Source organism: Phoca vitulina, unplaced genomic scaffold, assembly GCF_004348235.1.
Source record: "Phoca vitulina isolate PV1807 unplaced genomic scaffold, GSC_HSeal_1.0 scaffold26, whole genome shotgun sequence".
Taxonomy (NCBI): Eukaryota; Metazoa; Chordata; class Mammalia; order Carnivora; family Phocidae; genus Phoca; species Phoca vitulina.
In genome coordinates this window covers 22,533,863-22,553,597 of record NW_022589729.1, presented here as the reverse complement: position 1 = coordinate 22,553,597, position 19,735 = coordinate 22,533,863, and the positions used below count along the sequence as shown (strand labels likewise).

The window sequence follows — 19,735 nt, the reverse complement described above, 5'->3', positions numbered from 1 at the left end:
AAGGATGTAACTACAAATTTAATTCTTTAATAGGCATATAGGGCTATTCAGGCTATCAATTTCTTCTTGAATGAGCTTTGATCGTTTATGACTTTCAAAGAATTTATTCATTTCATCTAGATTGTTGAATTTATCAGCATAAAGTTGTTTGTAATATTCCCTTATTATCCTTTTACTGTCTGTACGATCTCTAGTGATATCTTCTCTTTCATTCTTAATATTGGTGATTTGTGTGTTTTCTCTTCTGTTCTTAATCAGTTTGGCTACAGGTTTATCCATTTTATTGATCTTTACAAAGAACCAACTTTTGGTTTGATTGATTTTCTCTGTTAGTTTTCTGATTTCAATTTCATTGATTTTTGCTCCTATCTTTGTTATTTCCTTTCTTCAGCTCACTTTGGGTTTAACTTGCTCTTTTTTTCCTCACTTTTTGTTAAGGTCAAATCTTAGATCACAGATTTTTGACCTTTATTGGTTTATAACACATAAGCATTGAATACCATGAATTTTCCTTTAAATGCTGTTTTAGCTATATCCACACGTTTTGACACATGTATTCATTTTCATTCGGTTCAAGTTATTTTCTAATTTACCTTATGACTTCTTCATTTACCCATGGATTACTTAGAAGAGTGTCATTTAATTTTGAAATAGGTGAGATTTCCCAGCTGTCCCTTCTTGACTTTGACTTTAATTCTAACTGCAGTTAGATAACACACTTTTATGATTTTACCTTTTTAAAATCTAATGAAACTTGTTTCATGGTCCCAAATATGGTCTATCTTGTTAAATATTCTCTGTGCACTTGAAAGGATGCGCATTCTGCTTTTGTTGCGGGGAATGTTAGACAAATGTCGATTAAGTAAAGTTGGTTGATGGTGTTGTTTGAATCTTCTATATCCTTACTGATTTTCTTTCCATTTGTTCTCTCAATTCCTGAGAAAGGAGTGTTGACCTAGCCAACAAAACTGTGGATTTGTCCAAGGTGTATAATATATATCTTTAATTTATCACAGTTTACATTCAAATAATATGCCTCTAGCATAAAGTAAGAACCTCACCAGGGGCTTGCATTTCTTCCTCCCATCCTCTGTGCTATTTTGTCCTGCCTTTTACTTCTACATAAGTTATAAACCCCAAATATGTGATTATTTCTGCTTTAAAAACTCAATTGTCTTTTAAATATATTTTTAATGAGGAAAAAATACATTTATATTTACCATTTGCTGTGTTCTTCATTCATTTGTGTAGATCCAGGTTTCCACTTGGTATCGTTTTGCTTCTGCCTAAAGAACTTCTTGGAACATTTCTTGTACAATGTTTTGACAATGCATTTTCTCAGCTACTATTCATTTGAAAAAGTCTTTATTTCCCCTTCATTTTTTCCAGAGCCTACCAGAGAGATATTTATTCAATGTTTTATTATATAAATGTTCACAGAAAAGCTGAAAGAATGATACAGTGACCCATACGCCCATCACCTGGATTCTACAGTTAGCATTGCTGTATCTGCTTCATCACATATCTAATCGCCTATGCATCTCTCTATTCATCCATTAATCCGTCCTATTGTTTTTTTTATACATTTCAAAGTAAGTTACACACTAGAGTACACTTCACACGTGAACAACTCAGCGTAGCAAAAGACTTTTGTCAGGTAGAGGATTTGGCCACTAGGGGGCTGCCAAGTGCCATCAAAAGCTTTAGAAGGTAAATGAGTCTACAGTCCTAAAAGTGTCCTGTTCTGGGGTAGGTCTGAGGAGAAAGTTTCATGAAGTGTAAGGGCATCATTTAGAAGGAGAGACTCCGTCTGCAATCCAGAAAGAAGACTGGAACACCTTTAGTCTCTACCCTCAGAACTCTTCTCCTCTTTTTACGGTTGTTTTAACTATAAAAGAGAAAATACATCATTGACCACTCTTTCCTTCAGATGATTTGTGCTATAAAAGATAGCAGTTCTTTAGATCAGAATCTCAGAAAACTTGGTGAAGTCAGGGTGTTATATTTGGGGAAATGAGCCGATAAAAATGAAATAAATATTAACTCATTATTACTCTCCATAAAGGTAGGGACTTAGTTTATTACTTATCCCCAGCACGTAGATAGAACTCAGGCACATACTAGTGCTCAATAAATATTTACTGAAGTAATGAGTGAATTCAAGTGCTTAATTCCAAATACAATATTCATACATGTCATGTTATTACTAATAAAAATTAAAACAATAAGTCTACTTTTGAACATAATAAGACTCAAAATAGAGATGTATATAACAGCTACTATTACATTGCAGAAAGGAAAAATATTCTAAAGTATAACTCTTCCACTTCAGAAATCTTGAGGATTCCACTGAGAAGTTTTCGGGGGGGGGTTGGGATATATGTGTGTGTGTGTGTATGTGTTACAAAAATAAGCCTTAATAAAAAATAAGAGCATAGATTTTACTCTGGAGCTGGGGTGCCACAGAAATGACCCTGTTTTCCACATGTGTACCAGGAGATTCAGCTTAAGCCAACGTCGCATTATCCCAATCCTTAATTTTTGAAAAAAAATTTGGGGGGACATAGAATCCTAGGTTGACAGTTCTTCATTTTTATTCCAATACTCCAAAGATGTCACTCCATTATCTTTTGACTTACAGCTTTGTTGAGAAGTCTGCTACCATTCTTATCTGTGGTCCTGCACACGTGTGAGTCTGTTTCCTCTCCAACTAGAATATCGATTCCATGGAAGTAGGGACTGGCCCTTATTCATTCTTGGATCTTCCTTTTCTCACTTAGTCCCTGGCATTGAGCAAGCTCAAATATTTATTGATTATTCCTCAAGATGGTAATGTCACCTCCAATTTCTCAAAAGGCCCACATGCAGAGACTCAACCACACACATATCTTTTCCTCTCTTGACTCAATGAATAAAAATGAAAGAAGGGGGACTATGAGGCAAATGTACAGAAATGGAAATAAATGCAACTTCCAGTCACACCGGACTGAGGTCACTTACCTAATTCCATGGGGGTTGGGAGAAAAACTTTATCTGAACAAATAAAAAAAAAAAAAGAAATTTTTAGTGTTATTTACAACAGCTAATGGCTTTTTCAATAAGTAGGGAAATGGCACTTGGATAATTAATAAACTGTTTGGAAAAAAAGAAGTCAAGGCTTACCTCATACTATACACCAAAATACATTTTAGATGAACTAAAGAGACAGTAATAGAGCATGCATGTAAAAATAATTAGAAAAATAATGAGTTGTTATCCATTTCACCTCGGTGCTGGAAAAAAGACTTGCTAAGCCTTTTACATCAAATATAAAAACTTTGTATATCAAATATAAAAACTTTGTATAGAGTTGATTATATAACAAAATAACTTTTGAGTTTTAAAAAGACCATAAACAAAGTTAAAAGGCAAATGGCAAATTAGTTTTAAATTTTTACAGCACAGAGACACCTGGGTGGCACAGTTGGTTAAGTGTCTGGCTCTTGGTTTCAGTTCAGGTCATGATTTCAGGGTTGTGAGATAGAGCCCCTCTTTGGGATCCCTGCTTCCCTTGGAGTCGGCTTGAGAGTCTTTCTCTCTCTCCTTCTGCCCCTCCCGCTCATGCTCTCTCTCTCTCAAATACATAAATAAATCTTAAAAAAAAAAAATATTTACAGCATTTTACAATAAATTTAACAATAAATAGAATTATAAGTCAATAAGAAAAAGACACTGTAATATGCAATTGCACAAAAAGGAAACATGTAGTTTATCAAAAAAGTATGAAGCAGGGGCACCTGGGGGGCTCAGTCCATTAAGAGTCTGCCTTCGGCTCAGGTCATGATCCCAGGATCCCAGGATCCAGGCCCACATCGGGCTCCTTGCTCAGCGGGAAGCCTGCTTCTCCCTCTGCCTGCCACTCCCCCCTGCTTGTGCTCTATCTCTCTCTTTCTGACAAATAAATTTTTTTTAAAAAATCTAATAAATAAATAAATAAAAATATGAAGCAGATTTTACAAGTATGTGCCACTTATTACCACTCGATTTAGCAAGCATTAAAAAGAATCATCTAGGGGCCCCTGGGGGGCTCAGTCAGTTGAGCTTCTCACTCCTGGTTTCAGCTCAGGTCATGATCTCAGTGTCCTGAGATCAGACTCTGCATTGGGTTGCGTGCTCAGTGGGGAGTCTGCTTGAAACTCTCTCTCTCCCTCTCCTTCTGCCCCTCACCCTGCTCACATACGCTCTCTCTCACGTACACACTCTCTCTCTCTCTAAAATAAATTAATAAATCTTTATTTTTTAAAAGATTTTATTTATTTATTTGACAGAGAGAGAGAGAGCACAAGCAGGGGGAGCAGCAGGGAGAGGCAGAAGCAGACTCCCCGCTGAGCAAGGAGCCCGATGCAGGACTCGATCCCAGGACCCTGGGATCACGACCCGAACTGAAGGCAGACGCTTAGTCCACCAAGCCACCCAGGTGTCCTAAATTAATAAATCTTAAAAAAAGTAAAAAGAAAAAGAATTATCCAGTGTGTCAAATAATATAAATTTCCATACAGTTGGTCTATAAGTTGATATAATAACTCTGCAAAAAAAAAATGAATGAATATGTATCAAAATTGCTTTAACATGTATAAATCTCTCAGTGATACAGCAATTTTACTTTTCTGCATTTATTATTAGAAGCTCAAAAGAGACTTTTTCAGAAAAACAGAAACAGAGAATTTACTACCAAAAACTCAGAATAATTTCCATACTGCACTTCAGATAGAAGAATAATGATTCTAGAAATAAGTTCTAAGATGCAAGAAATAATGATCAGCAAAGCTATTTTTAAATATTTGGGTAAATAAAAAGCGCTGGCTGCAAGTAATAATAATCATAATATTTAATAAGAGACTACAATCCTGGGAAAAAATTAGGCATAATTTCGGGAAGGCGTGATCAGAGATAAAATATTGAAAGATATTTATTATCTTTACATTTTAAGTGCACATATTGGGAATAATTAGAGTAATGCCTAAGATTAGACTCAGAATATAAAACTTTCAAACAAAATACAGAAAGAGAAAAATAACTTCAATCAATCCAAAAGAGGGCAGGTACGAGAGGAGGAGGAGGAGAGGAAGAAGAAGAGGAGTGAGAGAAGGTGGGGAGAGGTGGAGGAAGACAGAGGAGAAACAGCAATACTGGGACAAATATGAATAAATAGAAATGATCAGTAATCACAAATACTATAAGTCAAGTTCTCCAGTTAAAAGACAAAGATCATCAGACTGGATTTTTAAAAACCAGCTATGTCCTCTTTACTAAAGACACAATTAAATACAGGACTCCAAAAGCTGGAAAGTTGAAGAACAGAAAAAAGATATTCTGAGTAAATACTAGTCAAAACCAAAAACTAAAACTAAAACAAACAAATAAAAACTAACCCTTGATTATCAATAACTTTATTGGCAACAGTTAAAATCTTTGAGAACAGCATTACTAAAGATAAATGGAGTAATTACAAAAGGTTAAAATGTTTACATCACTAGGAAAATATAACAATTCTGACCTGGTATGCACCTCAACAGAGAGCCCCCAAATATATTTTAAATACAGCTGCAAAACATCGAAAGCAGGAATTGATAGAATTACAAGAAAAAATAACTAATCATTGTGATAGTGTACCACTCTTCTTTCAGCAGTTAATAATGTATCAAGCAGGCAAACAAGTAACAAGGATATAGAAGATGTGAACAGCACTATTCATGAGTTTGATATATGGATACACATAGACCATTGTGCCCAACAAATGGAGAATAGCATTCTTTTAAAGCACACATGAAACATTTATGAAAATTGCTACGTACTAGGCCATGAAGCTAGCTTGAACAAACTTTAAATGATCGGCATCATGTAGACCACACTGACCACAGTGCAGTTAAGTTGGAACTCAATAATAAAAGATATGTAGAAAAAAATCTCATACAATTGGGAATTAAAAAATACTCTTATAAATAATTAATGATTCAAACAACAACCACAAAAAGCATAGTGGAAAACAGAAACATATTTAGAATTAATGATAATAAATAATAATAAAAGTACTTATAAAAACTTGTAGACTTCAGTGAAAATCAAATGTAGAAGGAAATTTCTGGCTTATATGCTTACTCTAAAAAAGAAAAAAAAAAGGCTCAAAATCAGTGAGAGACGATTCGTATCAGAGACAATTTATCCAGCCTCCTGCGGTTGATATGATCATGACACTGAGTTCTGGCCTATGGCGTATGGGCAGACGTAATGTGAATAGCTTCTGGGTCTAACCCTTAAATTTCCTTTGCAAGCATCCACTTTCTAGATGCAAGGAATCCTTTGTAGGATGAAAGGAACGCAAGCTCCTGAATGACTTCAGGTAGAGCAAGGTCATGCCTGCCAGTCCACTGAACTGTATCTTATCAGGCTACTGAGGTTTGGAGGTTGTTATGGCAGTTAGCCCATCCTGACTAATACAGCAAATAACCTTTTAAAAATGAAAACAGGGGCGCCTGGGTGGCTCAGATGGTTAAGCGTCTGCCTTCGGCTCAGGTCATGATCCTAGGGTCCTGGGATCGAGTCCCGCATTGGGCTCCCTGCTTGGTGGGGAGCCTGCTTCTCCCTCTGCCTCTCTCTCTCTCTCTCTCTGACTCTCATGAATAAATAAATAAAACATTAAAAAAAAAAATAACCTTCACTGTTAAAAAAAAATGAAAACAAAAACAGAATAACGTTTAAAAACTTAGAAGAAAACAACGAAGGGTAAAAATTAATGAAATAAAATACATCATAGAGAGGATAATCATATTCAAAGATTATCTTTTTGCAATGGTTAATCATATTGACAAACCTTTGTCATGATTAATCACTGGGAAAAAGAAATGGCAAAAATAAACCCTAAGAATGAAAAAGGATGCATTATGGACTGAGCAGAAACAAAGGATACTATTTAAAACTACATGTTAATACACTTGAAAATTGTAATGGAATGTGTGAATTCGTAGAAAAAGATCATTTACCAAAACAGACCCAGGAAGGGATAGAAAACCTGAATAGTCCTGTATCATTGAAGAAATTCAGTCGGTAGCTGAGCATTTTTCCCACAGAGAAAACATAGCCCAGCAATCTGATGGGTGAAAAGTTCTTCCAAATGTTTGAAGAACATTTACAATCTTTGAAAACTTCTCCAGAGAATAGAAAAAGGAGTCCATTCCAACTTGGTCAGTGAGATTAACCTAATCCTGATGCCAGAACCGAAAGGATGGCACAAAGGAGGAAAACTATAGGCCAATCTAACTCATTAGCATCGATGCAAAATCCTTAACAAATAGCACACTGAGTCCAGCAAGGAGGAAAAATGTTGATAGATGATGACCAAGAGAGGTTTATATCAGACTTGCAACACTGGATTCATATTAAAAAACCATCCATGTAATTCGCCACATGGATAAAATAAAAGCCAAGCCGTACAATCATTTCAACAGATGTACAAGAAAGCATCGATACAATTCAACATCTAATGACAGTTGAGCATGTTACAGACACGGACTCTGGAGCCAGGCTGCCTGGTTCTGAATACTGACTGTACCATTAGGAGCTTTGTAACCTCTGGGTGATGGACACTGGGGAGGGTATGTGCTCTGGTGAGCGCTGTGAATTGTGCAAGACTGTTGAATCTCAGATCTGTACCTCTGAAACAGATAATGCAATATATGTTAAGAAAGAAAAAAAGAAGAAGAAGAATGTAGCAGGAGGGGAAGAATGGTGGGGGGGGAAATCGGAGGGGGAGAAGAATCATGAGAGACAATGGACTCTGAGAAACAAACTGAGGGTTCTAGAGGGGAGGGGGGTTGGAGGATGGGTTAGCCTGGTGATGGGTATTGAGGAGGGCACGTTCTGCATGGAGCACTGGGTGTTATGCACAAACAATGAATCATGGAACACTATATCTAAAACTAATGATGTAATGTATGGGGATTAACATAACAATAAAAAAATTAAAAAAAAAAAAGGAGCTTTGTAACCTCCAGCAAGTAATTTCATCTCTCCAAGCTTCCGTTTCCTTCTTATCTATAAAGATGAAAATAATAATAGTACTTTCCTCATGGGTTTGCTGTGAGGATTAAGATAATTTATATATGTAAAGCACTTAGAACAATCCTTGCATGTGGTTATGTATGTTCGCTCTTATTATATGGGTGATTTTAAAAAAACCCTTAGCAAACTAGGAAAAGAAGTAAATATCCATAATATCCATAAAGGGCACCTACAAAACCCTGCAGCAAATACCATAATTACTGTTGAAATGTTTTTGTTTTTTTTAAAGATTTTTTATTTATTTATTTGAGAGAGAGAGAATGAGAGAGAGCAAGCACATGAGATGGGGGAGGGTCAGAGGGAGAAGCAGGCTCCCCGCCGAGCAGGGAGCCCGATGCGGGACTCGATCCAGGGACTCCAGGATCATGACCTGAGCCGAAGGCAGACGCTTAACCGACTGAGCCACCCAGGCGCCCTACTGTTGAAATGTTGAAAGGATTCTCTTTAAAATCTGAGGAAAGATACAATGCTTACTATTACCGTTCATGGTTAACATTGCGCTGGGGCTCCTAGCCAGCGCCCGAAAAACAAATAAATCAGAATTGGAAAGAAAGAAACAAAGCCAGCATTACTTATAGACAATAGGATGGCCTATACACAAAATGCAAAATAATCTACAAATTATACAAATCAAGAAGAGAATTTATTCTGGGTAAAATAAATAATGTACAAAATAATTTGTATTTTCATAAACAGCCACACACAATTAGAAGTGTAACTTTAAAAATATATCATTTAGAATAGCAACAGATCATTTAGATCTATTCCTAGGTATTTCATAAAACCTAGGAATATGGGCACCTGGGTGGCTCAGTTGGTTAAGCAACAGCCTTCGGCTCAGGTCATGGTCCCCTGCATTGGGATCAAGTCCCACATTGGGATCAAGTCCCGCATCGGGCTCCCTGCTCAGCAGGGAGTCTGCTTCTCCCTCTGACCCTCCCCCCTCTTGTACTCTCTCTCTTACTCTCTCTCTAAAATAAATAAATAAAATCTTTTAAAAAATACCTAGGAATAGATCTAACAGAAGATGTACAAAACATAGATGGAGAAACTATAAAACTTTATTGAAAAGTTTTAAAAGGCATGGGTAGATGGACGTTCTGTGTTCCCGGATAGGAAGATAATATTACCAAGATGTCAGTTCTCCCCAGAGTCATCTACAGATTCAATGCATTTTCAATAAAAAAATCCCAACAGGGTTTTTCATACAAATTAATAAAGGAATTCTAAAATTTATGTGGATGAACAGAGTCCAAAAAAAAGTCAAAACATTCCTGAAGAAGAATAAAAAAGAAAGGAGGAAACTTGTTCTATCAGTTATCAAGATTTATTATCCCTAGAGATATTAAAACAGTGAGATTTGGGTGTATCAATAGACATACAGAAATAGTAGAACAAGTAGACACATGCCTATTTGGAAACTTGATTTATGACACAGTGGGCATTATAAATCAATAGGAAAGAGTCAACTCTTTACTACGTTGTTCTAGGACAATTGGTTATTCAAGTGAAGTCAAATTGCTACCTTCTACTACACATAAAAATGAATTCCAGGTGTATTAAAAATTTATATGTAAGTGGTGAAACTATAAATCTTAGAGGATACTGTAGGAAAATGTCTATTTCACTTTGAGGTAGGAAAGGATTCCTTAAACAAGATGCCAAAGGCAAAGCCATAAAGGAAAAGAGTATAAATTTGACTATATTAAAATTAGGCCTGTGTTTTCATCCAAAGACATCAAAGTGTATGAAAGAATAATCCAGAGAGTGGGAGAAAGATTTGCTGCACATATATCTGTCAAAGAATTATTGTTCATAATTAGTGTCTATAAAGACCCCTTGAAATCAATGAGAAAAAGATAAACATCTCAAGAGAAAAATGAGCAAAAGACACAACCAGACCTTTCATAAAAGAGGTAGTATGAATATTGGTTCATAAATATATGGGAAAATGTTCAACTTCACTTGTAACCCTAAACTCTAAGCCCTAATTTGTAACACTTAAGCACACAATTAAACACACAATTAACATTAAACACACAATTGTGTAACATTTCAGCTCTATCGAACTGGCAAAAATCAGCTCTGTTCAAGTTTGGGTAAAGACCTTGAGGCATGGGAATTCTCACCCGCTGCTGGTAGGGGCGTAAATTCGAGAAGGTCCGCCATGACCTCATCAAGTTGACCATGACAATTGTATTGGTGAGGGCTCTCCATAGAAACAGAACTAATAGGTTATATAGAGGTACGTAGAGATTTATCATGAGGGACTGTGGAGGCTGATACCTCCCACAGTCTGCTGTCTGCAAGCCGGAGGCCCAGGAAGGTGTTACTGTAGTTCAGTCCAAACCTGAGCACCCAAGAACCAACAACTGGGGGAGCCAATGCTGTAAGCCCTGGTCTGAGTCTCAGGAGCATCAGTATCCACAAGCAGAAGACGGATGCCAAGTTTTAAGCAGAGCGCAAATTTGCCCTTCCTCTGGCTTTCTGTCTTTATTCAGGCCCTCAACGGATTAGGTGGTGCCCACCTGCACTGGTGAGGACCACCTTCTTTCCTCAGCGTACAGAGTCAAATGCTCATCTCTTCTGGAAACACCCTCACAGACACACCCAGAAACCGTGTTTTGCCAGATATCTGGGCATCCCTTATCCCAGCCAAGTTGACACATAAAATTCACCATTATAGGAATTCTACCTTTTGACCCAGCACCCCCACTCCTAGGTATATAGTCTAGACACATTTTCCCATATATTTGTGTATGTGCCCCGTGGAAAAGAACATTCACAGCAGCATCGTGGCTCTTACCATAGTCACAGACTAGAAATAATCCAATGTCCATCAACAGTAGACTAGATGGAAAAAGAAAAGGAAATGTAGTAAAGCTTAGAAAAGGAATGAATACATGCTATGCTGGGTTCTAGAGCCACGGCCTGAGGCTTCTGCAGCCAAGAGCTTACCGAGGTTCAGATGGCCCAGGTCAAGCTGCAGCTGAAGTTCCCAGAAGCCTCAGGGGTGGCTCAGCAGCTACTGGTCGACGTCCCTCCAGAGAGACTGGCGCAGGCACTCTGGGCTGGGGAAGAGCAGCAGGTCAGCTGGTTAGGCTACCGGAGAGGATGTCCCACTTGGAGCAGGGCCCCCCGCGAGGCTGCTCCGCCCAGGGCTGGGCTGGGTCCAGGCACCAGGCTCCTGCCTGGAGTGCCTTGCCCAGTCCCCGGCCACCAGCCTCTGCAAGACCCCGCGGATGCCCCAGTCTCTGCGGAAAGGAGTGCGGGAGGCCCAAGAGGCTGCCTGGAAGCTGGAGCAGAGACTGGGGGCGGAGCCCAGCGAAACTGAGAGGCCGAGAGGGTCATGGCCCAGGGGGACTGGCTCTTTCAGGCTCTGCAGCCACAGCTGGACAGGAGCCGGTGGGGACTGGGGAAGGTGAAGGATGGGGTGATAGAGCCCAGGGGTGGCCCCAGGGTGCACCGGCTGGTGGGAGCGGGGTGGGTCAAACTGCACTGAGTATAGGAAGGCTACACGGCCTCCTGAGGACCTGGGGCGCCCCCCTTAACCACCCTGGGTCTTGGGCTTTCCCGCAGTCGGCTGATCCTGCAGTCCTGCGTGCTTCACAAGGCCATGAGGAAGAACACACTTTGAGCAGTATTAACACCCAGTGGTGTTATAACTGGCCCCCCAGTGGGTAGCTTTCATCAGCCCGGCCGGTGGCAGGACTGTTGGGGCAGAGAAGACCTCATGGGCTGGCTCACCTCTTCCCTTGCAGATTCTTTCCTAGCTCCGAAGCCTCAGGGTTTCCCAAGCATTATCCTCATTAATGTCTCAGTTCCCTCAGCCGGCTGTCACCGAGGGCTTCTGATGTGCCAGGCCCCAGCCGGGTGCTGAGAGAACAAAACGGTCTGTTCTCCGCAGTAGAGGCCCGGCTCTAGGAGCGCACCAGCCAGTGACGGCAGGTGCCTTCCCGCTGAGTCAGTGCGAGCTTACAGGTAGGCACAGGTGCCACGGGAGGGCCCCTAACCCAGCTGAGGGGGGTCAAGGCAGGCTTCCTGGAGACAGGGGTACCTGAACAGAATCCCAAAGACAAAGCAGCGATTAGAGTCATAAGGAGTTTCCAGAGAGAGGTGCCAGTGAACAGTGGGCACATTTGGGAGAAAAAGAAGTAAAGGTTGGGGTTCACAACTGAATCTTCGAGACTGGGGCTCAGCTGTCGGCTGAGAGGGGCAGCGGTGCCACTTCCTGAGAGGGGAGGCCACACGTGCGTGTCTGGTACCTCCAGGTGGGGAGGCTGGCAGGGAGTCGGGTAGGGGATCGGGGTGGGAGATGTCCCTTTGGGTAGGAGAATGTGGGAGGGGTGTGGTCACTCTGGGGTGGGCTGTCAGAGTGGACCCCAAGGTGGACACCGAGGACTCAGAAGTAGCCAAGGAGGTAGGAAGGAAACTAGTAGAGTGTTAAGGAGGGAGGATCTGGGACACTGGATGCTCTGGAAGGTCAAGTAGGGTCAAGCCTGAGAAGGCTCTGTTGGGTGTGGCTGGAGCGGAGAGAATCGGCCCTTCCAGAGCAGGCGTCTCTCTGGGGCCTGGGGGGCAGGAGGGACAAAGGGGCCCGGCTGTGGATGGGCTGGGGCGCAGGGGGTTCTGGCCTTTCCTCGTGGAGCCCCTGTGGGTGAGGGGCCCAGCAGGCACTGTCTGGAGTGGACCCGAGAGGGAGCAGGCCCGGGGCCCCAGATGAGCCCAGCTGGGATATGGGCCTAAAGCTTCTTTCGCTGCCAGCCCTGCGGGTGGTGAGCATGAAGGCATGAGGACAGCTGCCCCAGACCTACCGAGGGGATTGGCTGAGAGGCTGCGAAGAGCTTGGGGGTCACAACATTAAGGATGTTGGCAAGAATGGGCCACCATAGTAGGGGCATGGCCAGGAGAGCAACTTGTGCTGGGGGGCTTCATGGAGGAGGTGACATTTCTGCTGGAGCTTGATGGATGGGAGGTCAGCGGAGGAGGAACATGGACAAAGGCAGGGAACAGAATGACTCAGCATCCTTAGGGCACTGGGGATGAATCTGGGGTGGCGGCAGGAGAAGAGGCCTTGAGCATATACCCTAAGGGATCGGGCATTTATCCTTTGGTCAATTTTTTTGGGTAGCCAGCTAAATGTTTTCACCAGGAAGCGACCTGGTTCCTGGTCCAGCTTGGCCACTTGCTCTATGTCCAGAGGACAGTCCTCCCCGCACCATTGTCCTCAAGCCCCACCCTAAGGGTGAATGTCGGCCTCTTACAAGAGATACTTGGAGAGGGAGCAGAGAGAAGTCCTGAGAAGCTGCAGAGAAGCAAACACCAGCAGCCCGAGCCTGACTTCCCGCCGCTTAATCTCCGCAAACCTCCTTTTTCCCAACAGTCAGATGAGGGTAATAATGCCTGCGTTTCGGGGTCGTTAGAATTAAGTGAGGAAATGTGTGCGGGAGTGCTTAGCATGTAGCAGGTGCCCAGCTGATGTTAGAATACATGACAATGAATATTCATAAGGGCAATCATAAGAGGCTTCATTGCCAGGCTGCTTGGGATCTAAATGGCCCAGGGAGCAGGGGGTTGGCCTGGGAGAAAGGAAAGCTGGGGAGGGGGCTCTGCTCCTGTCTCCTCCGCCAGGAGCCCTCCCCACCCCAACCATGCTGGGAAGCGGGTCAGGGACTCTCGCATTGCCCTGGAGACCCCCCTCACGGCACCCGAGGCCACAGGGAGTGGAGGAGCCCTGGGCCAGGACACCTGGCCTCTGACTGAGCTCTGAGAGACTTTGGGCAAGTCCCCTCCCCTGTCTGTGCCCCCCAGGTTCCTGCCTGTTCAGTCTGTGTTGCTGATACTCTCTGGCCACGGTGGGGCTGTGCCCCCCTCCCTCCCACACTTCTGAGTACATCTCCCCAGGTGTGTGCTGTCCTGCCCAGGGGAGGAGAACGTGCCTTATATGGCAGTGGGTGTGACTGTCACAGGCCTCTTCCCCAGGGTACTTGGGCCATGGAGCCCTGGGAGCCAGCACGTCGGGCTGGAGTCGGGGTTTGAGCAGCCCCCACAGCAGCCTCTCCTCAACCCCCATGTGAGTAGGGGGTGCATAGCTGCTGTCCAGACATGGATAGGAGGGGCTGGGGACCGGGAAATGGGCGGAAGCAAATAGGCGGCCAGGTGCTGTGTTACTGAGTAAACATGAGTAGGTGGCAATAGTCATGTCAGGCCATGCACGGACGTTCTTAAGGTTTTCAAGTCCGTCGCGGGCCTGAGAATCCAGTTCCAATCAGGCTCCCGCTCCGTGAGGCTCCATATTCCACGTGAGGCGCTGGCCGCTGTGGGGCCACATGGCCCACGGACCCTTGCTCGTCTGGGTGAGCGCTGGAGGGCGGAACGTTCTAGGCAATGAGGTGAGGGGGAGCAATCTGGGGGTACAAGGGCCTGAGCATTCTCAGAGGCCAGGAAAAGGGCCTTGCAGTCACCAGAGAAACGCCCACGGTGGCTGGACACCATGTTCTGTGGGCGTGAGAGAGGGGCTCTGAGGGGCGCATGATGAGGGAAGCTGAGGGTTCTACGAGACTTGCCAGAAGTGCTTCCCAGAGCGGGGAGGGCGGGGGCAAGGAAGAAGGTATCGCTGAACACTCTCTATGGCCTCTGAGGCCCGTTTCAAACACCGCATGTCAGAACCCCAGGACCACATGTGACGGCGTTTTGGGTACCCAGTGTCCTGGGGGAGCCAGGGAGTGCTGCAGCTGTCCCAGCCCAGGCCTGGGTGAGCAGCCTGGATCCCCCAGTCTAATGGAGGATGCTCCGATCTGACTCCCTCGGGGGATGCATAAGGCCCAGAGAGGGAAAGTGCCTTGCCCAGAGTACCACAGCAAGTTAGTGGCAGAGCTGGGATTAAAATCAAAACTCCCGGGTTAGTGTTCTTTGCACTCTCCCCTCCGAGGCTTGAGTTTGTCCCTGAGCCCAGTTCCTCATACGTACCATGGAGATCATCCTAGAACCTCCCCCAGTGTGCTGTTGTGAGGATCCACCATTACTCCATATCCCGGTGCTGGTATTTCTAAATCTCTCACACCCCAGCTGGAGGTCCCGGAGGCCCAGCTCTCCAACACCACCGAGCGGCTGGAGCGGGCAGACGGCTGCCAGGGCAGTGGGGTCCAGCAGCGGAAGGACCTGGAACTCCAGGAGGGCACAGGTCGCTCGGAGGGGACAACAGAGGCCTCAGCCCCTTCCTCTGAGTCCTGGGTGTCACATGGCCTGCCATCCCAGGCTTAACCACCAGGTGGCACCACAGGCTTTGCAGCAGGGCTGGAGAAGGTAGCTGCTGGGGCAAGGAGAAAGGGCCCCTGGAGAAAGCTGGTGACAGCCTGGAGGCCGGGGACCAGGTGAGGAGGATGGAAGAGAAGCTGGACTCTGGAGCCGGGAGGAGGTGGTGGGCACTAGCAGGTTCTCCCTCCCCCTCTGCTCTCTCCCAGGTCTCTCTTGGAGAACTTCATGCTGGACCCAGGACCCCTGTACTGAGCCTGGATGAGGGATGCCTCCTTCCCCAGCCCCCTCCCCTCGCCACCCTCCATGGTCCTCAGCCTGGCCAGCCCCTCAGCTTGAGCAGACCCTCAGCCTGGGGTCTCCTGGGGGTCAGGGCTAGGGCCCTGGATGTCACTGAGAAGAGCTTCTGAGTGGAGGTCAGGAGGCAGGACCCTTGGAGGTCTGGGTGTCCTGCATGGCCTGTGTGGGGGGACAGTAGGCAGGACAAGTAGGACCCAGCCTGACGCCACCCTCCCTCTTCTGCTATGTGGGCCTGCTTGGCCTTCTCACCTCTCCTCACGTGTACTTCTCTTTAGCACCTTCCTTCCTGGATCCTGGGCAGGATTCCAGACTGCTTCCCCCTCTCCCCCTGCTGGACCCTGGAGAGGACAGGGTTAGAGCAGAGGCCAGGCCCACAGAGCTGACCCTCCTCTCTTCTTCCCAAGTCCAAAGCTGGGGGTCTCTCTGGGGGTCAAAGCGTGGTGCCCGGGGAGAAGGCCAGAGTGGAGTTCCCTCAGGGCCCAGGCTCAGATGGCCTGGACAGGACTGCAGGGTGTCCCGACAAGGACAGGGTATGGCCACGGCCAAGGAAGAGGAGATGAGGCTGGTGGCAGAGCAAACTGACCCCAGGCCTAACCGGGGGCTCAGACCCAGAGCTGACACTTGGCTGCGTGGCAGCAGGTCCTTCCCGGACGATGGAGTGAGACCCTTTCCCTGCACGCTTACCCCCCTCAGCCGGGGAGCAGCCCACTGGCCCAGGACAGAGGCACCTCCAGGGGGCAGCCTTGGCTGCTGACAGCGCTGTCACACTCCTAGCACACGGTGTCCTGGGTGAGGTGCCTGGGATGTGGGGCAGGGGCTGGGCCCAGGCTCAGGGAGGGTGGGGTCCCCGAGGGTAAAGAGACAGGTGCTCCTGCTCAGCTCTTGGCTGCAGTTAATGCTGCGGGAGCAGCCTGGCGGGGCGCTGCTGCGCAGAGCTACGGGGAAGGGCTCCTCCCAGAGCGGGGTGAGCGTCCCATCGGCCTTGGGCAATGCTACCAGCTCCGACCTCCCCTTGGAAGGTAGCCTGTCCCTTCCCGGCAAAGCCCCAGACCCTACAGCTAGTTCGAAGCCCTTCCAGCCTGCACCCCACCCCTGACAGTGCTCTCTGGAGCTCTCCTCCCTGGGTGGACCCCACCCCCAGGAAACCCAGCCCTGTCCCTCTGTCCCCCTCACCTCCTCTCACCAACCCCATGAACAGTTCCCACCCCTGGGGGCCCGTTTTCCAGGCTCGGGGTCTCATGGGCACACTCTGGACTCCCGGCTGGACCATGGAGGAGACGCCTAAGTGCCTACTAAGGCAGGAGGCCACCGCGCCTCAAGCTGTGTCCCTGCTCAGAGGGCGGACTGGGATCCTGGGAGCTGTTCTCATATCCACAGGACAGTGGGCTTGGGGAGCCTCCAGCTGGCCCTGCGTGCCCACCACCACTCTGCTGTCCTATCCCATCTCCATTGGCAACATCCCCCGGGACGGCCCACTCCGAGGCCAAAAGCTGGAATCTACGCGTGTATTTGACCTAGGAGCAGTGCGCCCTGGGCAGAGCAGGCCTCGGCAGGATCGGAGGAAGACAGGGCTGCAGCAGGTGGGGCGGGGGGGGGTGCGCTCACTTGGCCCCTGGAGGCCCTGGTGAGCCCCTCCCTCTTCGCTTCGCTGGGGAAAGGAAAGGCCCCCGGTTCTGCTGAGCTCACCGTTTTCGAACTCCTTCCTGAGAGGTGTTTGGTTTTTTAATGATTAGGGAGTTGGCCCACGTTGGCTCATCCTGGTAGCATCACGGGCGCTGCCGAGCTGTCTAAGGAGCCCCTGGAGCTGGGGGCTGCCTGGGGCCACTCTGTGCCTCCTCTGAGGGGACACCGCTGGCCTCCCCTCCACCCCCTGAGCTGGGGCAGCCGAGCTTGCTGTGTTCCCAGATGGCAGGGGCTGGTCAGGGCCACCACAAGAAGTCAGGGGAGAGGGCAGGCTATGGGTCTGGCCCAGGCAAGGGAGGTGGGGGAACTCGCACCTGTTTCAGGGGACAGTGCTGTGGCTTTGTTGTTTCCTGGGGCCTGTAGTTAGTAGACCCACCTCTCTCCCCCCCACCCCGCCCCCCCGGCCTTGCCCTGGGAGCTGTCACCCAGGAGCCCGCCTACTCCCAGGCAAGGCTGCCCCTGCCCCACTAGAGGCCAGGCCCAGGTGTAGGCTCTGGCCCCCCTGGTAAAGGGTGCTGGGTGCATGGACCGCTCACTGGGGGACTTCCCCCACCCCCAGGTCTGGGGAGGCCGGCCAGGGTGGGGGCCCGCTGTTCCCCTGGCAGCAGCACCTCCCCCCCCCCAACCTGCCGCCTGCGTCAGGGGAGCTGTCCGCGCTTGCACCCGGCTTCCCAAGCGATGAGACATGGCTCCCAGCCTGCCTCCCCAAGCCGCGGACAGCTCACACCCTGTCATCTGGGGAGCCGCAGATCCAGGAGTGCTCCCAGAGCCCCTCTCCCTGGGCAGTAGGCCTGGGACCCTGGCCCTCTGGAGGAGGGAGACCAGCCATGGACTGGAGGGAAATGAAGCTGGCTCCCCCTTTGAGAGCTCCAACCAATTCCCCCAACCAAGCCTTGAGGGTGGGGCCGAGGACCGGAAAGGGACCAGGAGGGAGTTAACATGGACCCGGTCTGGGAACTGAGCAAGGCCTGAGGAGAGCAGGTTCTGGGGGAAATGTGCACACGGGGATGGGTGTGTCCGGCCCTGCCTTCCGGCCAGAGACTCCATCTCACCCCTCCCAGGGCCCCTGCTCCAACCGGGAGCCACACCCATCGCCCCATGCCCTCCTGTCTCAGGCTACCTTTGTAAAGAGGACATGTACCTGTCTGCTGGCCCCCATTCATCATTTCCCTCCCTCTGAGTCTGTCTCTCTCAATACCTTTGTTTCAGCTATCGAGGTGTGTTACATACAGTCAAATGCACAGACCTCCAGGGTACATTTTGATGAGTTTTGATAAATGTATACAAATCAAGATTAGCACATCCCCAGCGCCCCTGAGAGTTCCTCACAGTGAAGAGTCACCTGTGGGCATTGCCTGTGTCACGATCATCTTTGTGTCTCTCTTGCACCTGGCACCAGGTACAGGTTTGTACGAGGGAAGGTTTTCCCACATTGGCTTATCTTCCCTGTACAAAGGGACCCCTCACACCTTCTCTCTAGTAAAGGGGGTCTCTGGGTGCCCTGGTTGTGGGCTTGGGAGAGCCCCACTGAGCTTATAGGGTCTAGGCTAAATCCACTCACCATGGTCTCTTTGCTCCTTGCCTCTGAGTTCTGTCCACAGCTCAAGGGTCCCCTCACTCCCTGTGTGGTGCCTGCCTGGGCCCACAGGATCCAGGAAGGTGGGGAGCCGGGGAGCTGAGTGCCCTCCTGTTCTGGGGGAACTGACAGCCGAGGCTTGAGTTTGAACACTGCCTGGGGGAGGCCAGCCCACTCCGGCCTCGGGAGGCAGCAGGTCTCCTGTGTCAGCAGCACCTGCTCCGGCTGGAGTTAGCCCGCTTGTAGCCATGAAAGCTTTAGCTTCAGTGCTAGACCCTGTACCTTGTTCGTGCTATGACTGGGGCAAGGCCTAGTTCCCTAGTCTCTAAAATGAGGACGTTATAAAGAAGGGACCTCAACCTTTTGTGGCACCAAAAATATCTTTTCAAATAATGATATTTGAAATCCTAATACACTAAGCAGATAGAAGTGGGGCCACTCAGACTTGGGCATGAAGTGTTCAGAACCCCAGCCACCAAGAAAAGCCCTCTCCCCTTCCCACAGAAGCTCCAGGTGGCCCCAGCGAGATCCTTGGGTTCCTTCCACACTTTGAAGTCCCTGGTGATAGAGCCCACTCCAGACAGAGACACATGGATCCCAGGTCACCCTGAGATACCCCCCTACTGTGAAGGGGCAGGTGTGGCGGCCAGGCTCTCCCTTGCAGAAAAGGAGAGGAAGTGACCAACTATTGATTAAGCACTTACTGTGTGCTGTAAGTCTTTATATCCATGACCTCATTTATTTCTCATGACCATCCCACAAAGGGGTTGTTACTACCCCGTTTTATAGACACGAAGTATGCTCAGAAAGTACAGAGGAATCTGC

The 19,735-nt window shown here is 47.4% G+C and overlaps 1 protein-coding gene across 1 annotated transcript in view; it reads left to right on the top strand.

Moving 5' to 3' along the window:
• IGFN1 (immunoglobulin like and fibronectin type III domain containing 1) overlaps positions 1–15,606 on the top strand; it is a 47,155-nt gene extending 31,549 nt beyond the window's left edge. Inside the window, exons 24-27 of the mRNA XM_032422077.1 lie at positions 14,022–14,170; positions 15,166–15,280; positions 15,368–15,470; positions 15,561–15,606. Of these exons, the coding sequence (XP_032277968.1) occupies positions 14,022–14,170; positions 15,166–15,280; positions 15,368–15,470; positions 15,561–15,606 (413 nt within the window). The remainder of the gene's footprint in view (positions 1–14,021; positions 14,171–15,165; positions 15,281–15,367; positions 15,471–15,560) is intronic.
• Positions 15,607–19,735: the final 4,129 nt, after the last annotated feature.